We start from the raw sequence: 23,060 nt of genomic DNA on the forward strand, positions 1-23,060 counted from the left end.
GATCTGCTAGGTCTCATAGTTGGTGCTCACTGCGTTCGCAATCAACATGCACATACAGTATGTTACGTTCAATCAACTAATTGCCATAGCAATGTGCATGTTAAAAGGGGTGACACCATAATATATTTGGGCATGGCTAGTGACATCACACCACATCACAAACAATCTTTATAAGGGCTCAGAAAAGACCACGTCAAGTATGCTTATTCTCATCACCTCTTTTACAACCGCTTAGTTTTTTGATTTTACATCTGCAATGTAGGATGACTTTCAAATGCGCACCACAGTGTAAGTATTATTATTGGGGTTTGCCTCTCATTGGATATTTGCCGTCCACTGAGCGGACCTTTCTAATGTGTGTGTGACCAGACAACAGTAACGGATGCATCGGAGAGGTGTTGGTGCTGGGGCTATTGCCAAAAAGCAACTAACAGAGGCCAAGTATAAGGAAAGAGGAACTGTTCTTTCCCAGGATCAAATTGTTCAGATGTCTAAACAGCTAGAAACCTTCAAGTCTCACCTGGAGGAATTTGCCAGCAAGCATAAACAAGAGATCCGCAAGAGCTCACAGTTTCGGGTCCAATTTCAGGAAATGTGTGCCACTATTGGGGTCGATCCACTTGCCTCTGGCAAAGGCTTTTGGTCAGAAATGCTTGGTGTTGGAGACTTCTACTATGAGCTGGGTGTGCAGATCATTGAAGTGTGCCTCGCCCTGAAACACAGAACTGGAGGCCTCATTACACTGAATGAACTCCATCACAGAGTTTTGAAGGGTAGGGGGAAATATGCTCAGGACGTCAGCCAAGACGACTTGGTGAGAGCCATAAAGAAGCTGAAGGTTTTAGGCAACAGCTTTGAGATGATCCCTGTCGGAGGCTCATACCTGGTGCAGTCTGTCCCAGCAGAGCTCAATATGGATCACACTATAGCTCTACAGCTGGCTGAGAAGAAGGGCTATGTTACAGTGAGTGAGATCACATACAATCTAAAGTGGGAGAGAGAACGGGCTTGTCATGTTCTGGGGCACCTGCTGAAAGAGGGCTTGGCTTGGCTGGATTCTCAAGCTGCCGGAGAACCACAGTACTGGCTGCCTGCTCTCTTCTCTGAACTGACTTCCCATGACATCACACCAGAAGAGACTAAACGGATGACAGAAGATTAGTTAGTTGGAGGGAGGTTAATGTTCCTGGCATATATACCTTTTTGGTGTGTCCAGACTTCAGGGCAGTTTTTTTTACCAGATTGTGGTGGTCATCATGGAGCAAGCTTAGCTGGTCTATATTCAGTATAGCACCACTGACGATCCTGTTGTCTGTTCGATAATAGCCTAGTTCAATTATTAGATAGGATCATGTTACATTAGATCAGGATTCTCAGGATCATATTACATCAAATAGATGTGGTATATATTCGTTCAGGAAGACACGTTGACCAGGTCCACTTGGATTTGTAAGAAGAGACTTTATTTTGCAGGAAGAAGTCACTCCACTCACAGCAAACAACACACGAGAGACAAAACACTCTCCCGGACTGTCTGGATAAAACACGCACCGCTCTCTGTCGCCCAAAGTCGAGAACCCGGTCCAGATCAGTCTCATTTGAACACTGCTCCTCCGTCTATATCTATTTCGGAGTCCCGCCTCCTCCGGACATGGAAACAGGCGTTTCCTGACTTTTGACCAATGAGATCTGGGATCTGTTTATTTCCGGTTTAGAGAGAGGCGGGACCAGGACACAGATCTCCTCACTGTTCTACTATGGAGGCCTAACTTTATACAAAAATGACTAATTGTTACACTGACAAATGTAGTTAAACAACAGAACTTAAATGCAAACTAAAACATACTATGACCATAGTTAATATCTCAGCAATGTTTAAAAACGGAACTAAGAATGAACCTGAACATATTATCTTTAAGAGGTGATTAACACAGTTTTAACCCCAAACTAGTAAAAGCTATAATCTTATAATCTCCCAGCACATTTTCAATCAATACATCAATTGCACTCCTTATTAATAGTTATAGCGTATATAACTATATATGACTATAACTATCTAATAGTTTAGTCTAGTTTAAAGTAGTTTTCTTAAGTTTTAGCTGTTAGTTCACTCAGTGAAAATCAGTCACCAAGAGTCACCAACTGGAACCGGCTTAGAGAAATCTAGCATAGAAGTAGCAGATGCATTCACAGTGATGACAATTCTTGTGACGTGTGAAACCCTTTGTCCCGGAGGGAGCTTCAAACGGTTTCAAGACAAAGGCCTGGGATTCGGGTGTGAGTTTGTAAATGACTATTCTCCTCTAAGAGGGAGAATCACAGACAGAGACATTTTCACTTACTGTTGCTTAATACTAACCTTGGTTCATTTATAGAAATTATACGACATAGACAAATAGAATTAAATTTGCTATCTGTGAAACAGCTGTGTTCAAAGTAGTTATTGTCTCCGCTAGGCTGAGACAGACTATGTCAGGCTACTATGTATTCGCCCATGCCCGTCCGTCTGTCAACAAAACGATTATAAAAACAACACATTTGCTTGTCCAGCCCAAATTGCGGAAATGCAATAATAGCAGCAATACCCGTTGTATCTGTGTCGGAGTTTCCGTTCCACCCGTCTGTCTGTGTCCCTTTTATGCCCATATTTGGAGATTTCTGTATCTGTCTCTCTGTATCCCGTTATGGAGTTCTGTGTCAGGCAAATAAATTGTCTGAAGTAGCTTATTGCGAACGCAGTGAGCGCGAACTATGAGACCTAGCAGATCATGTCTGTCTGTCTGTCCGTGTGTCTGTCCCGCTATCCAAATATGGAGTGTGTTGCATCAGCAATCACTCAGCTCCATATATGGGCACAAAAGGGGCCAGGTCCACTCAGCTCCATATATGGGCACAAAAGGGGCCAGGTCCACATATACAGTAACAGCGGGACAGACAGACAGACAGACAGACAGACAGACAGACAGACAGACAGACAGACATGATCTGCAGGGTCTCAGCTGCGTTCGCTTCCCGCGTTTGCGCGTCTTATTGGTTCTAGTTGTTTTCTAAAATGGTGGCTATGGGTAAAATGAACCAATGTCCGGGGGTATCTTTGCTATATTCAAGTCTTTGCTACTCAAATTTTACTGAATGACCTTTAATTTGCATGACATACTCATTTAAGAGAAGTTTGCAATATGTTATTAACAATATTGCAAATATAAGGTTCGGAATAACAAAATGTATTTAATTGTCTTTATATTGTTTAAATAATAAATAAACGAATAAATAAGACTATTTGCAAAAGGGAAAAATGTTATTATATTATAATCGATAAGTGAATACATTATCTGTTCAACTTTAAACTTTTAACATTAAAATATCATGTGGATCAACTTACCCCTTTACCTGGGGCAAATTGAGCCACATGACCACTTTTTTAAAATAAGTCATATTTTCATGGCCCTTTGTCATAGATGCTTACTCATCGTTTCAATTGATAGAAGACATCCTGAAATATGGGTAGATCATTAGATGTTACTGCCATCTCATTTTGCCTTGCTTCCAGGACAATTTAAGCAAAAAGTGGTTCATCTATTACCCCGTTCTCCCCTATCAGTCTTGACTGGCTTCAGAGTGACAGAGTTTGAACATAATGAGCCAGTAAAACTCAATTTCCCAGCATACCCCGCGTCATCGGATATTCTCTGAAGCTCCATGGAAACGGGAGATTGGCGTGCTAGCCTAGTAGCTTTGCCGAGTGTAAACGTTTGAGATCCCAGAATAAGCTACATCTCTGTGTTGATATTCAGTATCTATTCTGTTTGTAACGTGTGTTACCGGGCAATTGCCAATCGGTCGTGATGTTTCGCACCCCAGACGCAAGAGCCAGGTAAAGAAATACTCCATGCTGCACATCTGCAACTGTCCTTTGCTAACGAGCTAACGTTCAAAGCTCTTTTTTTAGGGCTTTTGTAAATCAAACGTTTGTCCTGCTGAGAGAACATCAAACTATCTCTATTTTGCCCCACACCTGAGTTAGTACGGAGATTCCAACTGGGGAAATGCCGATATGAACTTTGAGTTATGCTACTTAAAGCTAGGTAGATAAGAAGACAGAGATTACATACTGATTGATTGATTGAAATATTTATTAACAGTTTGTAGAATTACAGTACATTTCAAGCACAAACTCAATACAAAGACTGTTAACTGTGAGTGGACGACCCAATTAAGCATTACACTTGTTTACAACAGGGTCCACATTGTTCAATTCATTCAAATTCAACATTTAGAGACATACAAATAGACACTTCTATGTAGTTAAGGAATAGACTGCATGATTGATTGATTGAATACTTAAACGTTTGCAGAAAAAAAGCACAGGAAAGTACATTTCAATAAGGTCTGGCCTAAGATGATTTAAACACACAAAAGCCTATTGGCTTGTTTCCATTGGGGTCCCACCTCACCCCTGCCCACTTAGGCCAATTAGGCTTGAATGGCTTAGGGCTGACGACAGTACAGTATCTTGCAATGGGTCAGGTCCACAAGATTCATTCCATACACCACCATCCGGCATCCACCAAGATACAGCGTGTACCTGTCTAAATACTTCCTTAATGTCAACGAAGTCCACACCCATAACACCAGAGGGAGTTCAACAAACCATGTGCAACCCAGATTTGGCACAAACAAGGGACTAAATTATTTTCGCTCCTCCTATGCCACCAAAATGTGGAACGCCCTACCAACAGTCATTAAGACATGTTCTCAAAACCACTCTCAAAGGGCACCTGCAGACCTTAGCCACAATTTGCAACTCTAGATTTTTTTATAATGGGATGAATCTAGCCCTACAAGTCAGAACCCAATGGTACTGACGTTTCTGACATTTTTGAGACCCAGACCATGGGGTCCTATTCCACCTCTACCCTGCCACCGGGTACGCACACATAAATAAACGTAAATAACTTTGGTATCGTCGTGTCTGCGCTCTTTGAGGGCTTTTGTTCGTTTGAGGGCTTCTGAATGTGTGAACTATAAGTACCTATAAATACCGTTGTGAACAACTGAAACGAACAAAAGCCCTCAAACATCGCCGAAACCACGTTACCGAAGATATTTATGTCCGCATTCCAACATTCCCAAACGAAAACACATCACCGCACAGGGACCCTACGGGTCCGCCCGGTTCGGTTCAGATTGGGCTGACCCAGGGGGCTAGGATGAATCTAGAGTTGCAATACCCTTCATTCAGTCCATAGACTCCCCACTCATCCAATTTGGTTTGCGATCTGGTTGTCTTAAACAACGTTAAACTCAACCTTGAATTATCCTCTTTCAATCTGCCGAGCTTGTTTTTCATAAAAATCCACCGTAGACATGTTATGAGCTATACTTTCTGTCAAGAAATTCTGTGCAGGTGATTATTTTTCTAAGTGTTGCAGTTTGGAAGCACTCGTTTTTGTTAACGGGTCGCTCTGCTGCCTCCTGCATTATGTGCAAATTCGAAACGGGTGGAACGCCATTCAGTGACATACGACGACATACGACAAGAGGATGTCTTGACAGAAAGTAGCTCATAACATTTCTACGGTGGATTTTTATGAAAAACAAGCTCGACAGATTGAAAGAGGATAATTCAAGCTTGGACTACAGCTGCAATGTTGTTGAGTTTAACGTTGTTTAAGACAAGCAGATCGCAAACCAAATTGGATGAGTGGGGAGTCAATGGAGGGTATTGCAATTTGCAACTCTAGATTAATCCCATTATTAAAAAATCTAGAGTTGCAAATTGCAGCCACTGCAGACCTGCAATTCGAAACTGGCCCCCGTAAAATCTGAATGCCCTACCCACCCCTTTTTACCTCCTGATGATTTCCTGTTTTTGGCTATATAGTAGTGTATATAGTGGTGTAGCAGGACCCTATTGTGTAATGCTGTTTATGGTGTCGTCCACAGTTAACAGTTGTGTATTCAGTTGTGCTTGAAATGTACTGTAATTCTGCAATCTGTTAATAATTACTTCAATCAATCAATCCCTGTCCCTCACACACAGTTAATCGATTATATAGATTGTGATTATTACATTGTTATATACATGGTAACCACAGTGGGCACACACTAAATTAGAAATGACTACATTTTATGTAATCTTTTCCCCAAATGTAAAGTCCTTGCACATCTTTCAGGGAGGGTGAATTTTCCCGTAGGCCTACCCCATGCATTATCTATAATCACAACAATACAGTGTGTCGCTGGAAAGAAAAAATGTAATAAAAAAATGCATCATTAACAATGACATGTTCCGCATTTTGCTGGGGCGACCCCTGACCCTACTTTGATGATGAGTGAAAACGTGCAAGAAGCCATCACGCTCAAGCCTGTGATGCTTCCGTTACACGCTCTGAACGCAGAAGCAGTCACGCTTTCCTTTCCTATAACCTGTAATGCTATTGCTTGCCTTCTCTCTATGGTTACTCTTGCCTGTAATGCTGGCCTTTTCCTCCTCACGTGTGCTTTGAAGAGCCTTGTAAGTGTTCATGCTTTAGTTGTACTTATACTGTTGCATTTCTGTATTTTGTGAGAGTGCATTGAGAAATGTCCTCAGAAACGGCCTTGTTTCTGTACATTTCGAGAAGTTTATTTGTACGGAGGCATCCCCCAAAGTGATAGGAGCGCAACTTTTTCATATCGCGTCAAATAAGAACTGTGTTCCAAAAATAAACAAATGATCACGGTGGTTTGACTCGTATGGATATAAAGAATCAACTGAGAAAACGCTAATTGTACTGCCGTCGAATTATTAAAAATAGGCAGGGCCAACTTCTTTGGCCCTGCACATGGGAATGAGCGAGTGATCAGGACTTGGGTAGAGTCTGTCCGCTCCACTGTAGTCCTGACATAATGAAGTGACATTATTCTGGTAGAGTGTCTCAGTCGCTTCTCGCCTTTAATTTAAGGCTTCTTACTGGTATTACATACACAGGCCTCTATTTTGTTTGAATCTGCCCCACCACCACATAAGGACCCAGTTGACAACACAGTACAGCCACATTATAGCCTGTACTGACTGTGTTCCCATAGTAGAGTTGGGTGATGACTTCAAATCAATATCATGATTATTTTAAACTTCACACTCAATTATGATTAATGAACAATTATTATTCTCAAACATGATTGCTCTTAGGTCCAGTATTTTCTTTTCAGGTAGCATTGGTTAACTCATCCATCGCTTTTAAGAAGTGCCAAAAAGTCCCTAAGCGCCAGTCTCTATACATTTTTTTTATTTAATTTAAATTTAAAAAAAATTGTAATTTTTTGGTCCCATGTTATACCCGTCTGAAAAAGACGATAAAGACGTCGTTGGCGCTGTGGGAGTTGCTAAAAAAGCAGTCAATTAAGTCGTTGGCAGACATTGAGTTAATGATCAAAAAGTCAAGTCAACACAAACTGAACATCTTCCTGCTCCCATCACTGTGCAAAACACATTTCCACCACAAATCTGGTCTTTTTTTACGACTTGTTACTTGATACCGTGTCGTAAACAAGAACGACATAATATAACGACTTTGATTGATTTATTGATAACATTTTTTTTAAATGATAATTGTGACACCATTATCAAAACGATAAAACGCAGCCACCAGCTTATTTCCGTTGCAGTTCTTTCATATGTATGATGCGATCTATGTGTGTAAATGCACATAGGCCTACACCCAAAGGTCACGGTGCCTAAAGTGTCCTAGTGTATGCGTATGTCAGTCCAAGCACCCATAGGTGCAATAAAACGTCCTTGTGGGAAAAGTGTGGGCCGTGCTCTAGAATCTGTTCTCTGCACTGAGTCACCCTTAAGTTTCCCTTTCTCCACCACCGCCAGGGACAGTCAGACCAGACAGATCCAGCAGAACGTCACCAACGTGGAGAAGCACTTTGGCGACATGTGCCAACTGTTCGCTGCCTACGTCCGCAAGACGGCCCGTCTGCGGGACAAGGCCGACCTGCTGGTCACTGAGATCAACCTGTACGCAGACACGGAGACGCCCAACCTCAAGAGAGGCATGAAACAGTTTGCTGAACAGCTGGCCAAGGTTCAAGACTACCGTCAAGCTGAGGTTGGACTAGTAACTTTAATATATATAAATTATTGTAAAACAAGTGGTAAATGGGTGTCAGCTAGGACAGTGGTTCTCAAACGTATTTAATTTCAAGACCCCATGGGTACACCTTTTACGGGTCCATTTGGTTCCTCAGAGTTACAGACCTGTAAGGGTCCATTTGTTACCCCTAGGTCAGTGTCAGTGATAACTTGATCAAAGCGATAATGTACACAGGTCATTATTGCTTTACCTTGAAGGGCTTTATTTTCAAATAATGACTGCTTCACTGTACATTAAGCCGCTTATTACACAGCTACAATAATTTGATGGGAAATATTGAGTTAAAATAAGTTGCACGCTTCCACTTTCTTAGCAATGTAAATGGAGACAGAATTGACCAAATCATCATGACGTCACCACAACCAAAAATGGTAGATGATGCTGGCAGTGTGCCATTCAAGGACACTCAAACACATAACGACAGCAGAACTCAAAGTTGTTTACTGTCTATAATGTTGTAGTTCACGTTCAATGAAACGTTTTGACGTTAAACCCAGTATCAAAACAAACAGAAGGCATTCTACTCTCTGGCATAACATTACCTAAGTTTGCATCCCGTATGTCTGTGGCCTTTGCCTGTATAGTCTTGCGTGGCCAGACTGTTGCTTCTCTCAATTTCCAAATGCTTCCGTCATACAGTCTGGAGCAACGGAAGCTCTATCATGAATAAGCAATAAAGCGGAAGTGGTGACACCTCCCCCACACAGTTTCTTCTTTAAAGTTGCACAATTTTATAGAAATCATCTAAGCATATCTAGCATGCTGGTTAGCAGAAATATAAATGAAAAACTAAAATGTAAAGATATTTTAAAATATATTTTTGTGTTATTGCTGTCTGGCTACATGAGACTATTTCCTGCAAGAAGCATATTGATACCTTTTGCAAAATATGGTATTGTGTAACCTATAACAATTTGATTACCGTAGTAACTATCATTTAATTACCACATATTTCTTTGTTATTGTAACTGTTTATAGTTGCCTTGTTTTGTCAAGTAATGAAACATTGTCTTGTGCAAAAGTCATCCGTGCACCATTACATTTTTGGCACCAAAGTTTTGTGTAAAGCCAGGTGTTCTATTACTATTTAAAGTAGTGTCAAAGCAGTTGTCAAACAGACAGGTTGGCTCACTGGAAATACTCTGCTGCACTGAATGGAACAGAACTTTAATTAGTATAATTGGTAACATCTGTGTTTACTGTACTAGTTAATGTAAGTATGGCTGCCATGACAAATAATAGTCCACCAATAATGGATGATTTATAAGTGAAAATTCTGCCTAAATTGAATCCATTTTCCAGGTGGAGAGGCTTGAAGCCAAAGTGGTAGAGCCATTAAAAAGCTACGGGGCCGTTGTGAAAAGCAAAAGGGTAAGTTGTACTACAACACATGAACTCAAAAGAACATACTTTACATTTGTATTTGAGATTATATTTCTATTATTTACTACTTCAGGGAGCAAAATCCAATCCCAGTCAAATGCAGGCTCACTTAGCCAATAAAAAAAAGATTAGTTGTTGGTTGTCAAATTAATAGACGTCACATTGCTGAGTGTCCACTAGAGGGCAGCATTGGCTTGTCTATCCCAAAGCCTCAGTGTCTGCTGTAGTGCATGGTCCCCTTAATATATATTTTAAACATCTTACAAGATGTTAAGCCAAATAACAGTCAATAGGCTCCAAAATGTACTGATAGACTTTACTTAAAACCAAGTGAAACGAACACATTACTCCTATTTTAACATCACTACACTGGTTGCTTGTCTTTTAGGATACATTATTTGACCGATTACTTTTATGGCACTTCATGGAACTGCATCCTAATGAATTACATTTTAAATTTATGGGCCTATGTGCAGCCTGAGGTCGTCAGACAGGAACCAGCTGTTAGTTTCTGAGGCGAGGCTGAAGACTAAAAGCCAAATTCATACTTTATCCTGTTGGCAGGTGAAAATTTCCATGCAATGCTTTGGTGTGATGGAGCATAAATTAGGCAGGAGGATCTTTCTCTATTAATATGCCCATCATGCCTGATGATAGACATTTAATTACCACTTGATATGCTTGGTTGACAGGAGTACCGAGGCGTCTATTCAATTTGATCTCTAGACTATGAATATATTTGATCTACAAGCTCACAACGCTTTGTGTTGCCAGCTTGTCGACATTTTCACAGAATGTTTGGCCCAGAATCAGGGTGCTAACGTTTATTTGGTTAACAGTATTGTTTTTTGTTTTGGGGCATACTGCAACCCTTAGTTAGCATTAGCGGATATTGATATCTATTATCTACAATGAGATTGAGCTAACGGTTAAGTTTTGTTTCTGTGTGTTCAAGCTGAATAATGTTGGCACTGTCGTAGACCTACAGTAGAATGTCAGTCAGTGGTTGTCATGGTCTGTCTGTCAGACCGATGGTAATGTAAATGTTGTATAATCACAATATTGCACTCGTGGGAGGGTGGCCTGCTTTATCATATTACTTCCTTATTTACTTTAAATGAAGTTATTAGCTTACTGTACTTTTACTAGTGTAGTCCTAGCAAACATCATGGAGACCGGAACTAGTCCATTTTAGGAATGACTGCCCATGTCTCGTCCCCTATATTGTCCACTCAGTACCTATTGGCATGCCTAAAAGGGGTTCCCCTCAACCGTGAGGCTTCCCAAGCCTTCCTCTTCTCTTGTGTTTGGACAGGGGGGTGACGTTCGGTTTCCTTTGTTAATCACTTGTCATTGCTGGTGTTTGTCAAAGTGCTGTTGAATGTTGAAATGCTATTCATGGGAATGCTATGAGCCCCACCACTCTCTTGAACACTGTTTAGGGGTCTGCCATGGTCCAGCATTGTTACAGCAGTGTTTAGCACTTCAACTAGATTTTCAGGCCGTATAGCGGCCACTATTGTTTTATAGATTTTATTTTATTTTATTATTTTGTGTTCCCATTTAGTTTTTAGAATCAACACGTTCTTCTGGGGTGAGCATAGATTTCCATGATCTGTTAATTAGGTTATACATGGACCTCTGTTGTCACCCTCACAGGCTGATCTGAAGACGACCCAGAGTGCCAGAGAGAGAGAGGCCAAGCAGATGGCTCAGCTGGAACGCACCCGACAGAGGAACCCCTCCGACAGGCAAATCATTGTATCCTTTACCTCAGAGATTCGAAACCTTTTGAATTTCAAGGACCCTCAAGTTTGATATTATGCATTACGTCACAGACCCCCTTTTTTATCTCTGGGACCCCCCGATCTACACTGTAAGATCATGAGTGTTTATTTAAGTAGTAGAGTGTACTAATGGAACCAAATGGACCCTTAGGTGTCTCGACGTTGATAAATAGTGCTTTAGCCAGTCTGTCCTCGTATCATCCCATCCCATCACATCGGCCCAATGGAATGATTTTAATGTTTTTACTGAATAAAACATTATTTTAATCAATCTGTATGGTAGATAACCTTTACTCATTTACTGCCAGAGTGTTTACATAGCCTATTAAAGCCGTTTTTGAGTGTTTGTTTTTTACTAATCATTCAAGACCCATAGAATTGTTGGTTCTATGACTTGGTAAAATATCTCATTCTCAAAAGAAAGACAAGAGTCTCTACTTTCATAGGGGAGTGTCACTGCGATGTTCTATCGTAAACACTGGAAAACACATATGATGACTGTCATACCGACGAATGTCAATGACAGTGAATGAGTTCATACGGATACATTTAGATCCTGTGAGCGTGCACCTTAAGTAATCACCAGGAAAAATGCATTCAAACAGACATTGAGTCTTGAACCTAAACCTTTGTTCTGCATTTGCTATTGTACACCATTCCTACCACATCTATCAGCATCAACAGGAAGGATTGGTGCACCTCTGTGCCATGTGCTGAAAGGGTGTGAATATTTTGATGTGTCTTAAAATGTCCAGAAACATGATTTACAATGCAAAAGAGAGCACGTGCCCGGTCATAGGAAAACAATGTTTTTTGCTGGCGATGAGTCTGATCTGTACGGATCGTCATGTTGGCCGAAATGAAACAGAAAATGAATAGAATCTGTGAAGTAGTATGGCTTAGTCAGCTTAGAATCTGTGTCCTACTAGTGTTTAACTCGAGTACACCCCCACCGTCTGAACTGTGTTGAGCATGTACAGTAAGCTGCTGTACATTAGTTACAATTTTGGTCAATTTGTATGTTTTGTTCATTATTATTATTCTATGGTGACTGGTGAGTTCCTTAACCAAGCCGTCAGTCCCAGGTTGGTCTCTTCAGCTCATCTGTACTGGTGATGTATATGACTGTAAAACACTGATCATTGCTCCAACATTGTATATCTCAATTATTCATAAAATAAATAAATCCAAATCCAGCAAAAACATTTAGGCATAGGTTTCTGTCAAATTTGAGGGAGTACAATTTGTGAGGTCGTCTTTATTATTCACATTTCGTAGAGAAGTACGTTTTTAGAAAACCTATGAATCTACTTTAATACATCAATTCAGTCTTCAGTATTTCCACATAAATTTTGTATCATTTACAGCTTATTTTAGTAGTTAATTTATTGGTATAAAATGAGGCTTTATGTATGCATTCATGTATGTCACTGTCTACAATGTCTCGTACACTGTAACATTCAATCGCTATGCACAGCCTTGAAAGCATCTCACATCTCTGCATTACGTTTGTAGATTCTATATTCTATTCTATATTCTATACCTTCTATAATGATGATAATGGACGTCAAAGTTTGTCATTTCACAACCTGATTAGGCCCACCTCTACAGTAGGTTGCCCTCGTTTTGAGAGTGTTTTTGTGGTCTGACGTCGTTCCTTTCTCCCGGCAGGCTGAAACGGAGCTCCAGAGAGCCACCATGGACGCCACACGCACCACGAGACGCCTGGAAGAGACCATCGACGAATTTGAGACGCAGAAGATCCGAGACATAAAGGTCACTCTCTCTCCGGCTTCAACGTCTCCTCCCCTTTCACTGAGTTCCTAACCTCTGCTTTTCTTCTTTGCATCTTCTTCTTTTTTTCTTTTTTTTTAAGATATTTTTTGCGGCTTACGCCTTTTATTGGTTTTTTGAAGGGACAGACAGTAGGCTGACAGGAAACGGGAGAGAGATGGGGGGGGAAGACATGCAGTAAAGGCCGTGTCGGGCCGTGTCGAACCCCCGGCACACTGCGACTGGATTACCAGTCGGGTGCCCAGACGGTTACACCACCGCCTGGGCCTTCTTTGCATCTTCTGTCCCTCTGCTCTTTTGTTCATGTGAGTCAGCCGCTAATGAAGAAGAGCCAGGAAGAGGTTCTTTCAGGGCAGAGAGACACTCCAACCAACCTATGCTTTCTATGGCATAGGCAGCTCCCGGCAGGATCCGCCGGGAGAAACTAGACGCAGCTGTGCGACATGAGACTAATAAATTATTGAGAGAGAGAGAGAGAGAGAGAGAGAGAGAGAGAGAGAGAGAGAGAGAGAGAGAGAGACGCGCCTAAGTGTGGATACAGTGACACACTCCTCTATGTGCGGCAGTTTTCCGCTCAGAACAGGAGTCTGGCTCCGGTCCCTTCTTTGTTGTGACGGTGAAGTTCAACCAGACAGTGAAGGCTTTGTGATCCTTCCTGCCTTTAACCTCTTTTACTTTGAGCCATCTGAATATGTTCCTGTGCTGTCAAGTACAACGTGCCTTCACCTTTTCATGTGCTGAATGGAAAAGGAAAGCTCACCACTGTATGCTTGTGTAACTCACCCGTTTCAGACCTCCCAACCATGGTAGATATTTGCAGGCTAATCTTAGAGCCGAGCGATGAGTGATTTTTGGGTTTGGTCGGTTTGAATGAGTCAAAATGATCACTTTCTGTTTTGATTATTTTACTCATAGTTAGGCAAGTTTATTTGTACAGCACATTTCAGCAAGGCAATTCAAAGTGCTTTACACAACGTTGAGAGCATTAAGACAAAGTGTAGACTTTAAAGACATTTGACATTTAAAAAGTTACTAAGGAATTGGTGTATACAATAAGAATATGCTAAAATAAAAGCAATAAAAATATGAGAACAAGGTAGTGTAGCAGAAGAAATGTATCAAAAACCTTGGTAAAAGGAAGCGGCAAGCAGAAAAGTCTTCAGTTCCACTTCAAAGATTATAGCTGAGCAGTTTTTATCACTTCATCAGGGATGCATCTTCCTGTTGTGTCCTGCTTTGTATTGAGTTACTGTAGTTTAATCTGATGTCATGTATTCTGCAGATTGGCTTCTTTTAGTTTCGTTAGTTTTGTTTCAGATCATCACCATCTTATACTAATGACTAAAGTCTTTGACTGTTTAAAAAGTCAGGTTTAATCCTATTTTATCATCTTATGTTTCATAACTGACTTATTTTTATATTTTAATAAATAAATTGTTAAATGTTTTTTGGTTAAATTATTAAGAAATAGGCTATTATATAGTTTTGTTTTGGATCACTTTAAAACAATTAAAACATTAGACTGGGTGCAATGGCTTTTTGGGGATTTTATTTTGAAGTTTCAGTCTAAAACGGAAGGCTGTGTGCTTCTGAACCAATCGGAGCGTTGCATCCCTTCAGGCTATGGGTTCTATAGCTCTGCAACACTGGAGTTGTTTATTTACAAAACTTTACAGTTCTGTGAGGCTACATTAGAAACAAACCAAGACAATTAGATTGAGAACTGAAATGTCATCCTTACCCTGCAGAAGATCTTTGGGGACTTTCTGACGGTGGAGATGTCATTCCATGCTAAGGCCTTGGAGCTGTACACGGCCGCCTATCAGAACATCCAAAGTGTGGACGAGGAGGAGGACCTGGAGGTAAGAGGCTGTCAGCTGACATGGACGGTGTATTTCTATCACAGGGTTCCTAGTTCCTACAGTCATGACATTCCTGGAAATGTTTTGAAATGAGAGAGAACTGTTCCAAAAGGTTTGGAATGTATCAAATGTTTTGGAAAATGTTTGGATATACATTGTTTTGTTCATTAAAAATCAGTATGTACGACACGTATATGTACGTACTTTAGTTAGTTATTAGTTTATTTATCTCTGTCATGATTTAACAAAGTAAACATAAACATAAGTATAAACATGGTAAGAATAAGTGCTACACTGGACAAGCTATGTCTCCGAGTGTGGCCTAATGTACAGTCATGCCACGTGACAAATATACAGTAATCGTTCTACAATTATAACATGTTGAACCATGATACGTTGTTGGCTTGTAGATCTGTTATTTTTGACACCTTTGCTCGAGCCGAGGCTGTCTTGGGGCATTGATTGCACACTGGTTTAAGAGCCTCGTTATTGCACTGTATGACTGGTATAAGCTAGTTAGTATCAAGACAAACGCGTTGGCTCGTTGGCAGGCAAATGTGTCTGTACTTAGAAAAGCTCTGGAAAATAAAGTGGATGTCCCACTTATCCTGCGCAGTCTGTCACGTAAATAATTCTTTCTGGAAAGTTGGAAACCAAATAATTATTAGCCTATAAATTATAAGTTTAAATTATAAGTAGAGTATTTAAAAAAATATTTTCACAAACACTCATCGTCATTCAAAGCATTCAATTTAAAAGATCGTGGAAGAGATAGTCTGGCTTGAGAGACTACCAACTAACTGTTCTTTTGTACCTAGATGTACCATTACACTGTTCACTGTCTTTTCTTTTTTATTTCTTCTGCTACTCTGGGGCTGGAATCTGATCACAATTCTTTTTTATGTCCATCAAGCCTTGACTAGACATTTGCTAACTTAACCATTTGAACATTCGGTGAGAACATCAAAGCTCACAACATGTTGCATAACTTGCGTTGACGCATTGTGAGCTTTTTTTGGTGTAGAGTGAAAGAAGGAGGGAGACTATTATAGAGCCCTGGTGAACTAATTTATAGTGTTTATGGTTGTAGTGAAACCCAGCCCAAGGCATCATGGTCACACATGCCCTCATTACTCTCACTGAGTCATTGCTTGTTCATACGGGATGGTACCACCGACGCCCTTTCACCAGTGTTGTCTTTGAGGTGGTTATTGTTGGATGGGATTTAACTGCTAAACTAAAGGGGCATAGGGTGAAATAAACATTGGCTGATTCAAAACTACAGAAAGTTCAAAACGGGCAAATACTCAAATTAGTAATGGTGTTGTTAGATTTAGTTTGGCTGCTGTCTATGCTTGTGCATTCACTACATTGCCACACTCATGGCTCTGGGCATGCCTACATCTACTGTAACTAGCTCATTATTAATTTGGCTGCACCTGCATTGCTTTCAAGCCAGTATGTTTTTACTAGGGATGTGCCGAAGAGACATTTTGGCCGATATATTATACCGATGTCGATAACTTTTTTCCATTCTGAATAATACATGTAACAGGGTATCTGCACTGCAGGCTTAGGCAAGTCAGATTTAACTTTAATACTTTTATATTTAATATTGTGAGCTTGTAGATCTGTTCAAGCTGTTACTTTGGGCTTGTTTACCGGTATCTGTAAAGACAATCTGACCGATTAATTAAGCCGATAATAAAAAATAAAAAACTAGAATCGTCCGATATCGATGCGTTTGCTGATTAATCTCCCATCACTAGTTTTTACCATTCTGTAGTTTTTTGCCTGAACAGGAAAACGTACTACGAAATCAGCCTCTGGTTTCATGCGCCTTTAATTATTATTATTTGAAATGTATTTGGAGGATAAGGCCCTTGAGATGCATCATCTCGTTGTTGGAGGGTGTCCTCATATCAGGCACAACACATAGATAGACAAAACAATACATCAAACATGTCCACAAACGTAACAATCAACTTGACTACATCAAGAGAACAAGTCCTCCCAGAGTTGGTCTGATGATATCATCAGCCCCATCTCTCGCCACCCTTTGTTTTGTTTCTTTTTTTGTTGTTGCACTGAATCATCTCTCCTCCCATTCATATCAACGAGAAGTTATTCACCCGGATGTGGCACTCGTATCACAAAGACGGGAGATTGAATCATCCAAACGACACACACCAACGCCCGGCATGCAGATAAACCTGACTGAGAATCTGTGGAATGCATTTTTTATTCTCCAGAAACAAGTATATTAGATGCATCTTAGAGTCAGTTGCATTCCGTAATTTTTATCCTAAAATGTTTTATCCTCACCACGGACAGCAAATTTAATATTTTGTAGTTTCAAAAATGACATTAAGTCCTGCAGCAGTTTGAACTTGATGGAGGTAGATGGTTTTTCCATAACGGGAGGATTCGTAGGCAAACAATTAAAGAAGCAAATTAAACTATATCTTTTTTGTCTGTTGTTCTGGTTCCCTCTTTGGGGACACAGAAAATAGCAATGCAAGGTGAAGGATCCACATTCAGTCCTAGTATTTTAGAAATAACTGTAAAGATTTCCTCCAGGAATCCACCAGGCTGGGCATGACCAAAACAATGAACATATGAGTCAAATCTGCTGATGCCTGAGAGCATCTATCACAGAAATAGCCAAATGGTCTGTTACCAAAGGTCCTTTTTTCAAAAAGTATTGGCCTTAAAATATACTTACCTGTACAAAATTTTAATCTCTTCATTCTGCAGACTGGCCCATTTCACAATGATCATAACTGTACTGTACTTTCAGTGTACTTGTTTACATTACTTCCCACCACTAAACACGTCCTACTGTGTTTGCAGGTGTTCAGGAGCCTGTTGCACCCCCCGGACCATCAGAGCCGGTTAGACATAGTGCGAGCCAATTCCCAAACCGCCCTCGATCGGACAGGCTCCTCCCTGAGCAAGACGGGAACATTACAGGTAAGATGCAGCATACTGCATACTCTATATATAGACACCTTTACCACTAGCATACATGCTAGTGTACAGTATGAGAGGTCATTTTGACCGTTTTTGAGTGGTGCAACCACTCAAAGGAACAGCAATGTCCGTGTTCACCCACCTATGTGCGTGTTCACCCACCTATGTGTTCGCCTATGTGACTATGAGCACCAGTATGACTATTGGTACCAGTAGGGGCGCTGTTGTGCCAGAAACAGAGGGAGAGATAGTGCTGCACTGTTGCCTGCTAATGAGAGAGAGAGAGAGGGGGGGGGGGGGGAGTTGCACCACTCAGTTCACACGGGTGAAGCTCCCCTTCCATGACCATCATCATCCATCACCATTCTATCATCTCAGAATTTTTTGACATCTGAAACATTTTCTGAATATGAATTTAAGCACATGCTACTTGTGTCTCATTTTACTTCAGTCACACAAAATGGAAAAAGAGAAGGGATCTAATAACATCATGGCTCCAATGTGACACATGCATTAAAGTTCCCAGTCGACCACAACAGAATTCAGTCATTTGGATTCATGTCACCGAAAATTGCCTATCTGCAAAAGATGAAATAGTATTTGAAGTGTTTAAACTGGCAGTAGATTAAAGAGTGTTTTAAGAGTGTTTGAATTTGTCAAACTAGCAATAGAATACATGTTCAGAAGCATCTTCCAAAGCCCTAATGGTTTCAGATATTTCTTCAATTTCTTCAATTAGAACGATAATATCCAAACATAATTCTACATAAAGTGCTAATTGTTTAGGTAACACAGTGCTTTTTTGGGGGTCTCCTTTCATGCTGTTTAAAAAATCGCAGAGTAGGATTTAATGACCTGTCAAAGACTCAAAATGTTACAATGCTACAGAACCACGGTGCGATAAAAGCTGTAGAATTTCCCACATTTTATTTTTTCTGTGGTTTGCCTCTGGATTTCCATCTTTGACAGCAACCTAATAAAAAATTCACTGAAAATTCACGTTTTGTTCCACTGATGGAAAAGTAAATACAAACTAAAAATGTTCTAATGTCTTTAGACCCCAGGCATATTCCTCTTATTAGTATAAGTATTGTTTATAGCAGCGTGCAGGTCCTCAGCCAGATTAATATAAATGTTGACTTTTTCATGTTTTACTCTGGTGTACTCTGAGGTTACTTGGAAAATATTACTTCCACATCCGTGCAGTGTGAACTTTTAAATTAGCCAACTCATTTATATGTGACAATTCACAGCTTAATAGGTCACTAATGAAACACATTGCAATATGTTATAAATATAGTCTCAAGGAACATGTTTCACATTAACAACATTATAAGAGAGCTGTCTGGCACTTATAGGTCACATTCATACCAGAGAGCTTTGCTGCGATTAAAACGAATTCTGCTGCGCATTTTCAGAAAGTGCACTTTGTTTGGCAGGTGTGAAGGCTCATTCGAATCGTAATGTGTATCAAAGAACCGCATTATACTCCGAGCAAAAATGGGGGTTTCGCTTCGCTTCCAATCGCACTTGATTACGATTCGGTGCAGGTGTGAATGCAATCTGCAGTAAATAAAGGAAATGAAGTAGGGCTGTCAATCGATTAAAATATTTAATCTGATTAATCGCATGATTGTCCATAGTTAACTGTGATTAATCTCAAATTAATTGCATATTTTGTATACGTTCTAAATATACCTTAAATCAGTGGTTTTCAAGATTTTTCATATCAAGGCCCATTATTTATTCTGCATTTGAGCCACGGACCACCATTTGATGACATTTAGCCTTCCAGACCCAAACTAAAGAACTGTATTGATGTTGGCCAATGGTACCATTACGAGAGATAACAGGCCATGTTGATCAAAATAACATGTTTTCAAAGTTTTCTAATATGTAGACTCACTGGGAGAGAGAGAGAGGGGGAGAGGCTCACTGACTGCCTGCATTCACATGCATGCGTCTCTCAACCATTCTGTCAAACTTCACAGTGCGTTAATCGCGCATCAAAAAAAAATTTGCCATTAAAAGGATTTTAGTAAGGAGTTAACTAGTTAATAGTGCGTTAACTTTGACAGCCCTAAAATGAAGCAAACAATGTGGCGGGTGAGGAGCTGAACACAGTTGTAGACGGAGAAAGCATATTTTACGCAGCGCAAAGATGTCCCGTTACCGTGGATAGACGTGGTCGAATGAGGAGACTGAAGCCCTGATTGAAATGAGGACGAGTACATTAATAAATTGCTAAAGAAAACACATAAACACTGCAGTGCAGTGTAATAGTATGGTATTATAGCCTAAATAATATTCTGTCAGTCTGTGCGTGCCGTAATCATGGAGTGCTGTCACTGTGTGGGGACTAGTGGGGACTGGAACTTTCATCTCAATAAACGTGTAAACATTTTGCGCTGCTGTCTGTTATATCAGTGCGCTCAGCGTGGTGCCTGCATGTGTATAGTGAGAGCGAGAGAGAGAGAGAGGGGGGGGGGGGGGGAGTCCAGTCCATATGCAAGAATCCCAAAATCTCCGCCCATACGCATGAGTCTACCGAAGTATTAGGTGAGAATGTGACCATAGACAGTTATCTTAGTAACGGAGAGCAGCTGATGCACTTGTGTTTTCTGTACCTATAAATTAGAAAAAAGTTACAAATAATTTGGAGTCGACCCCCCTCCCCTTCCCCCTCGGACTTGGTCTTGACTTGGACTCGCTTTAGGTGGACTCGACTGCAACACTACATAATGCCTTTTACATTTCAGATTAGTTTGGCAGGGGTCGTTTACTTTTTCTTTGATGTCACAGGCCAGATTGAGACGGTCTACTCTACAGGCTGGTTCCAGCCCTGTAGGAAGTAGGAACACATAAGTGCTGTAGATGCATTCCACTCAGAAAGGGATGTTTTATTTGAGTTTATTTTCACAAATAAGTGGAGAGTCCAAGGGTTCCCAAGGAGGCAAACATCCGATGCAAATACATTGTATTTGTCACCCTAGCATCAAAGGACGCCCAGGCACCAGAGACGAAGAGAGGAAGAGGATGAAGAAGAGGAGGATGACGAGGACGACTCTGAAGACTCTGAAGACGAGGACGAGGTCACAGACAATGACAAATAGAATCTGAGAATCTGCTCCGATTTCAGAGAACTCTGGGTTTGACAACATGGAGTGCTCCGATATCCGTTAATTTATGAACGGTCAGAATAGATACTCGTTTAGTAGCATTTCCGTTTCCATCTTTTAAAATGAACGTGAATTCATCCTCTGTATCCCGTATATCCTGTACATCCCATATTAATCGCTCATCAGCACCACTGCCCTAAACACATAGTGTTGTTTTTAGTAGTTTAGAAGTGGACTAGGAAAGGGGAGGAGCCACACATTTTCAGACTTTAGATAGATTATCAAACAAGCTACAATCTTTGCATTTTGCATTGACTTCATTGGTTATTGTTGTCACAAATGTTTAGATGCTAAGGACAATCTGGCTTTTCATTTCCGAAACAACCTGGCCACGCTCCAGCGCATACATACAAGAGTATGTTAAAACCTCAAAACGTATATTACGAACTTGGACGTTATTCTGTGTAGTCCACAGAAACTCAGACAGTCTACTCCGATACATGTGACTGGTGCAACATGCTATCCCACCCATGCAGTTTCCCTCTCTGTTGATTGGTCAGGGACCAACCTGACACGCTGGCAAGACCTATAGCCTGTTGAGTGTCTAAACGGAAGTAGTGGACGTTGACGGAAATACAACCCAAGGATGTTAGGCTTCACAGTTTACACAGCTGTTTACATTGCCAGTGTGTGAAACCTGGTTTGTAAATTGTCGAAAAATACCCTTTCTGGGGGAAGTGCATCCACGGAAATATACGTAACTCGAGAACCGTTCGCCCCACCGGCTTCGAATTCGACACATACGTTCCACACCACCACAGGGAGTGCAGTGCCCGGCTGGCCTGTTCTGACATCACAGTGAAGTTCTGACATCTGCATAGACTCCATATTTGGGCATGCCTGACGAACTCCATGTTCGTAAGGGCATAAAAGTGACACAGACATAACATGCAGGGCCCAACTTGCATCGCTCCAAATAGGCCAGTGCCCAACAGGCACCACTCTAGTCATCTTCAATAGATAGTTTCCAGGCTTTTCTCGGCGGAGAATGAGGCTATCGACAAAGTTCATTTACTGCCCGTCTTCCCTACCGCAAACATGGCCAAGCAGGATGCACAGCGGAACCCATGGTCTTCACGGCTGTGTGCAGAATCTTTACCCCTATGCCCCCCCTCCCTGGTATACAAAGAGTAAAAAAGACATGCAAATAACATTTGAGAATGTAGAAATGTGTCATATCTTTCAGTCCCAGTGTCATAGATAATGTCAGTGTTAAAGGTCCATTTGGTTTCGTTTGTACAGTTAGATTCAATGGGGTAGATTTGTCAGTCATTCATTAATACAAGAAGTGAAAGACTTGTATCAGTGCTGCAGTATCTTTATTGATTATGTAATTCACCACAAAGGACATTTAATTCTTTGAGTAATTTAGTATTAGCGTTTATTGTCCTCTAAACGTCAAGTATTGCATTAGCTATGTATTTTTGTATATTCCGTGCCAAAAGTGTACTATTTTTGGGCATGTTTGTATATGCCTCAATGCCAGTGGAATGTACCGGGTTGCACTATGTGAGCTGGTATTTATAGAATAAAGACATTCCATTTTGTTTTAACAGATGACAAATGCACAGTATCCTTTTTCATGCTTTACAAATAGGCAAATACATAATGTCATAGTCATAATGAGCACAGAATGTACCGGCCGTCCCATTTCATAAAGATGTCAACCAGAAGACTTATCGCAGCTATTATATAGTGTTCCCTGTGTGTGAAAGGACCGGAGAGACGGCAGTTATGTGACGATGACAGTTGAAAGTGACTCATCTTTTCCTCTGTCATACAACATCGGTTCAAAATGAGGCGGGGGATGTGCGCAACTGCTGTGGACTTATCTGTATGCATGTGTTTGTGTGCTTGCTAATGAGTTTGTGCACATGTGCAGACATGTATGTGGCATGTATAAATGGTGTGCGTCTGTGCCTATAGACCTTCTTGTAC

The 23,060-nt window shown here is 40.8% G+C and overlaps 2 protein-coding genes across 2 annotated transcripts; both read left to right on the top strand.

Moving 5' to 3' along the window:
* Nucleotides 1–382: 382 nt before the first annotated feature.
* Nucleotides 383–1,162, top strand: LOC308331648 (vacuolar-sorting protein SNF8-like; the record flags this gene model as incomplete). The annotated part of the gene is made up of 1 exon (XM_080787138.1): nt 383–1,162. One exon carries the CDS (start codon nt 383–385, stop codon nt 1,160–1,162), a length of 780 nt encoding a protein of 259 aa, XP_080643264.1.
* A 2,546-nt stretch (nt 1,163–3,708) lies between these two features.
* Nucleotides 3,709–22,650, top strand: cibar1 (CBY1 interacting BAR domain containing 1). Its single transcript, XM_080787139.1, has 8 exons — nt 3,709–3,874; nt 7,865–8,099; nt 9,447–9,515; nt 11,187–11,288; nt 12,986–13,090; nt 14,857–14,970; nt 17,824–17,943; nt 20,937–22,650. The coding sequence occupies exons 1-8, from the start codon at nt 3,846–3,848 to the stop codon at nt 21,054–21,056; spliced, it is 894 nt and encodes a 297-aa protein (XP_080643265.1). The 5' UTR covers nt 3,709–3,845; the 3' UTR covers nt 21,057–22,650.
* The last annotated feature ends 410 nt before the right edge of the window (nt 22,651–23,060 follow it).

Source organism: Protomyctophum bolini (genome assembly GCF_963924005.1).
Source record: "Protomyctophum bolini genome assembly, chromosome: 17".
Lineage (NCBI taxonomy): Eukaryota > Metazoa > Chordata > Actinopteri > Myctophiformes > Myctophidae > Protomyctophum > Protomyctophum bolini.

Bases quoted from the DNA above. Each gene is read 5' to 3' on its own strand.
- cibar1 (XM_080787139.1), top strand. From the start codon at position 3,846: ATGTTTCGCACCCCAGACGCAAGAGCCAG. The intron at 11,289-12,985 runs GTATCCTTTACC...TTCTCCCGGCAG, and splicing joins CCTCCGACAGGCAAATCATT to GCTGAAACGGAGCTCCAGAG. The intron at 13,091-14,856 runs GTCACTCTCTCT...CTTACCCTGCAG, and splicing joins AGAAGATCCGAGACATAAAG to AAGATCTTTGGGGACTTTCT.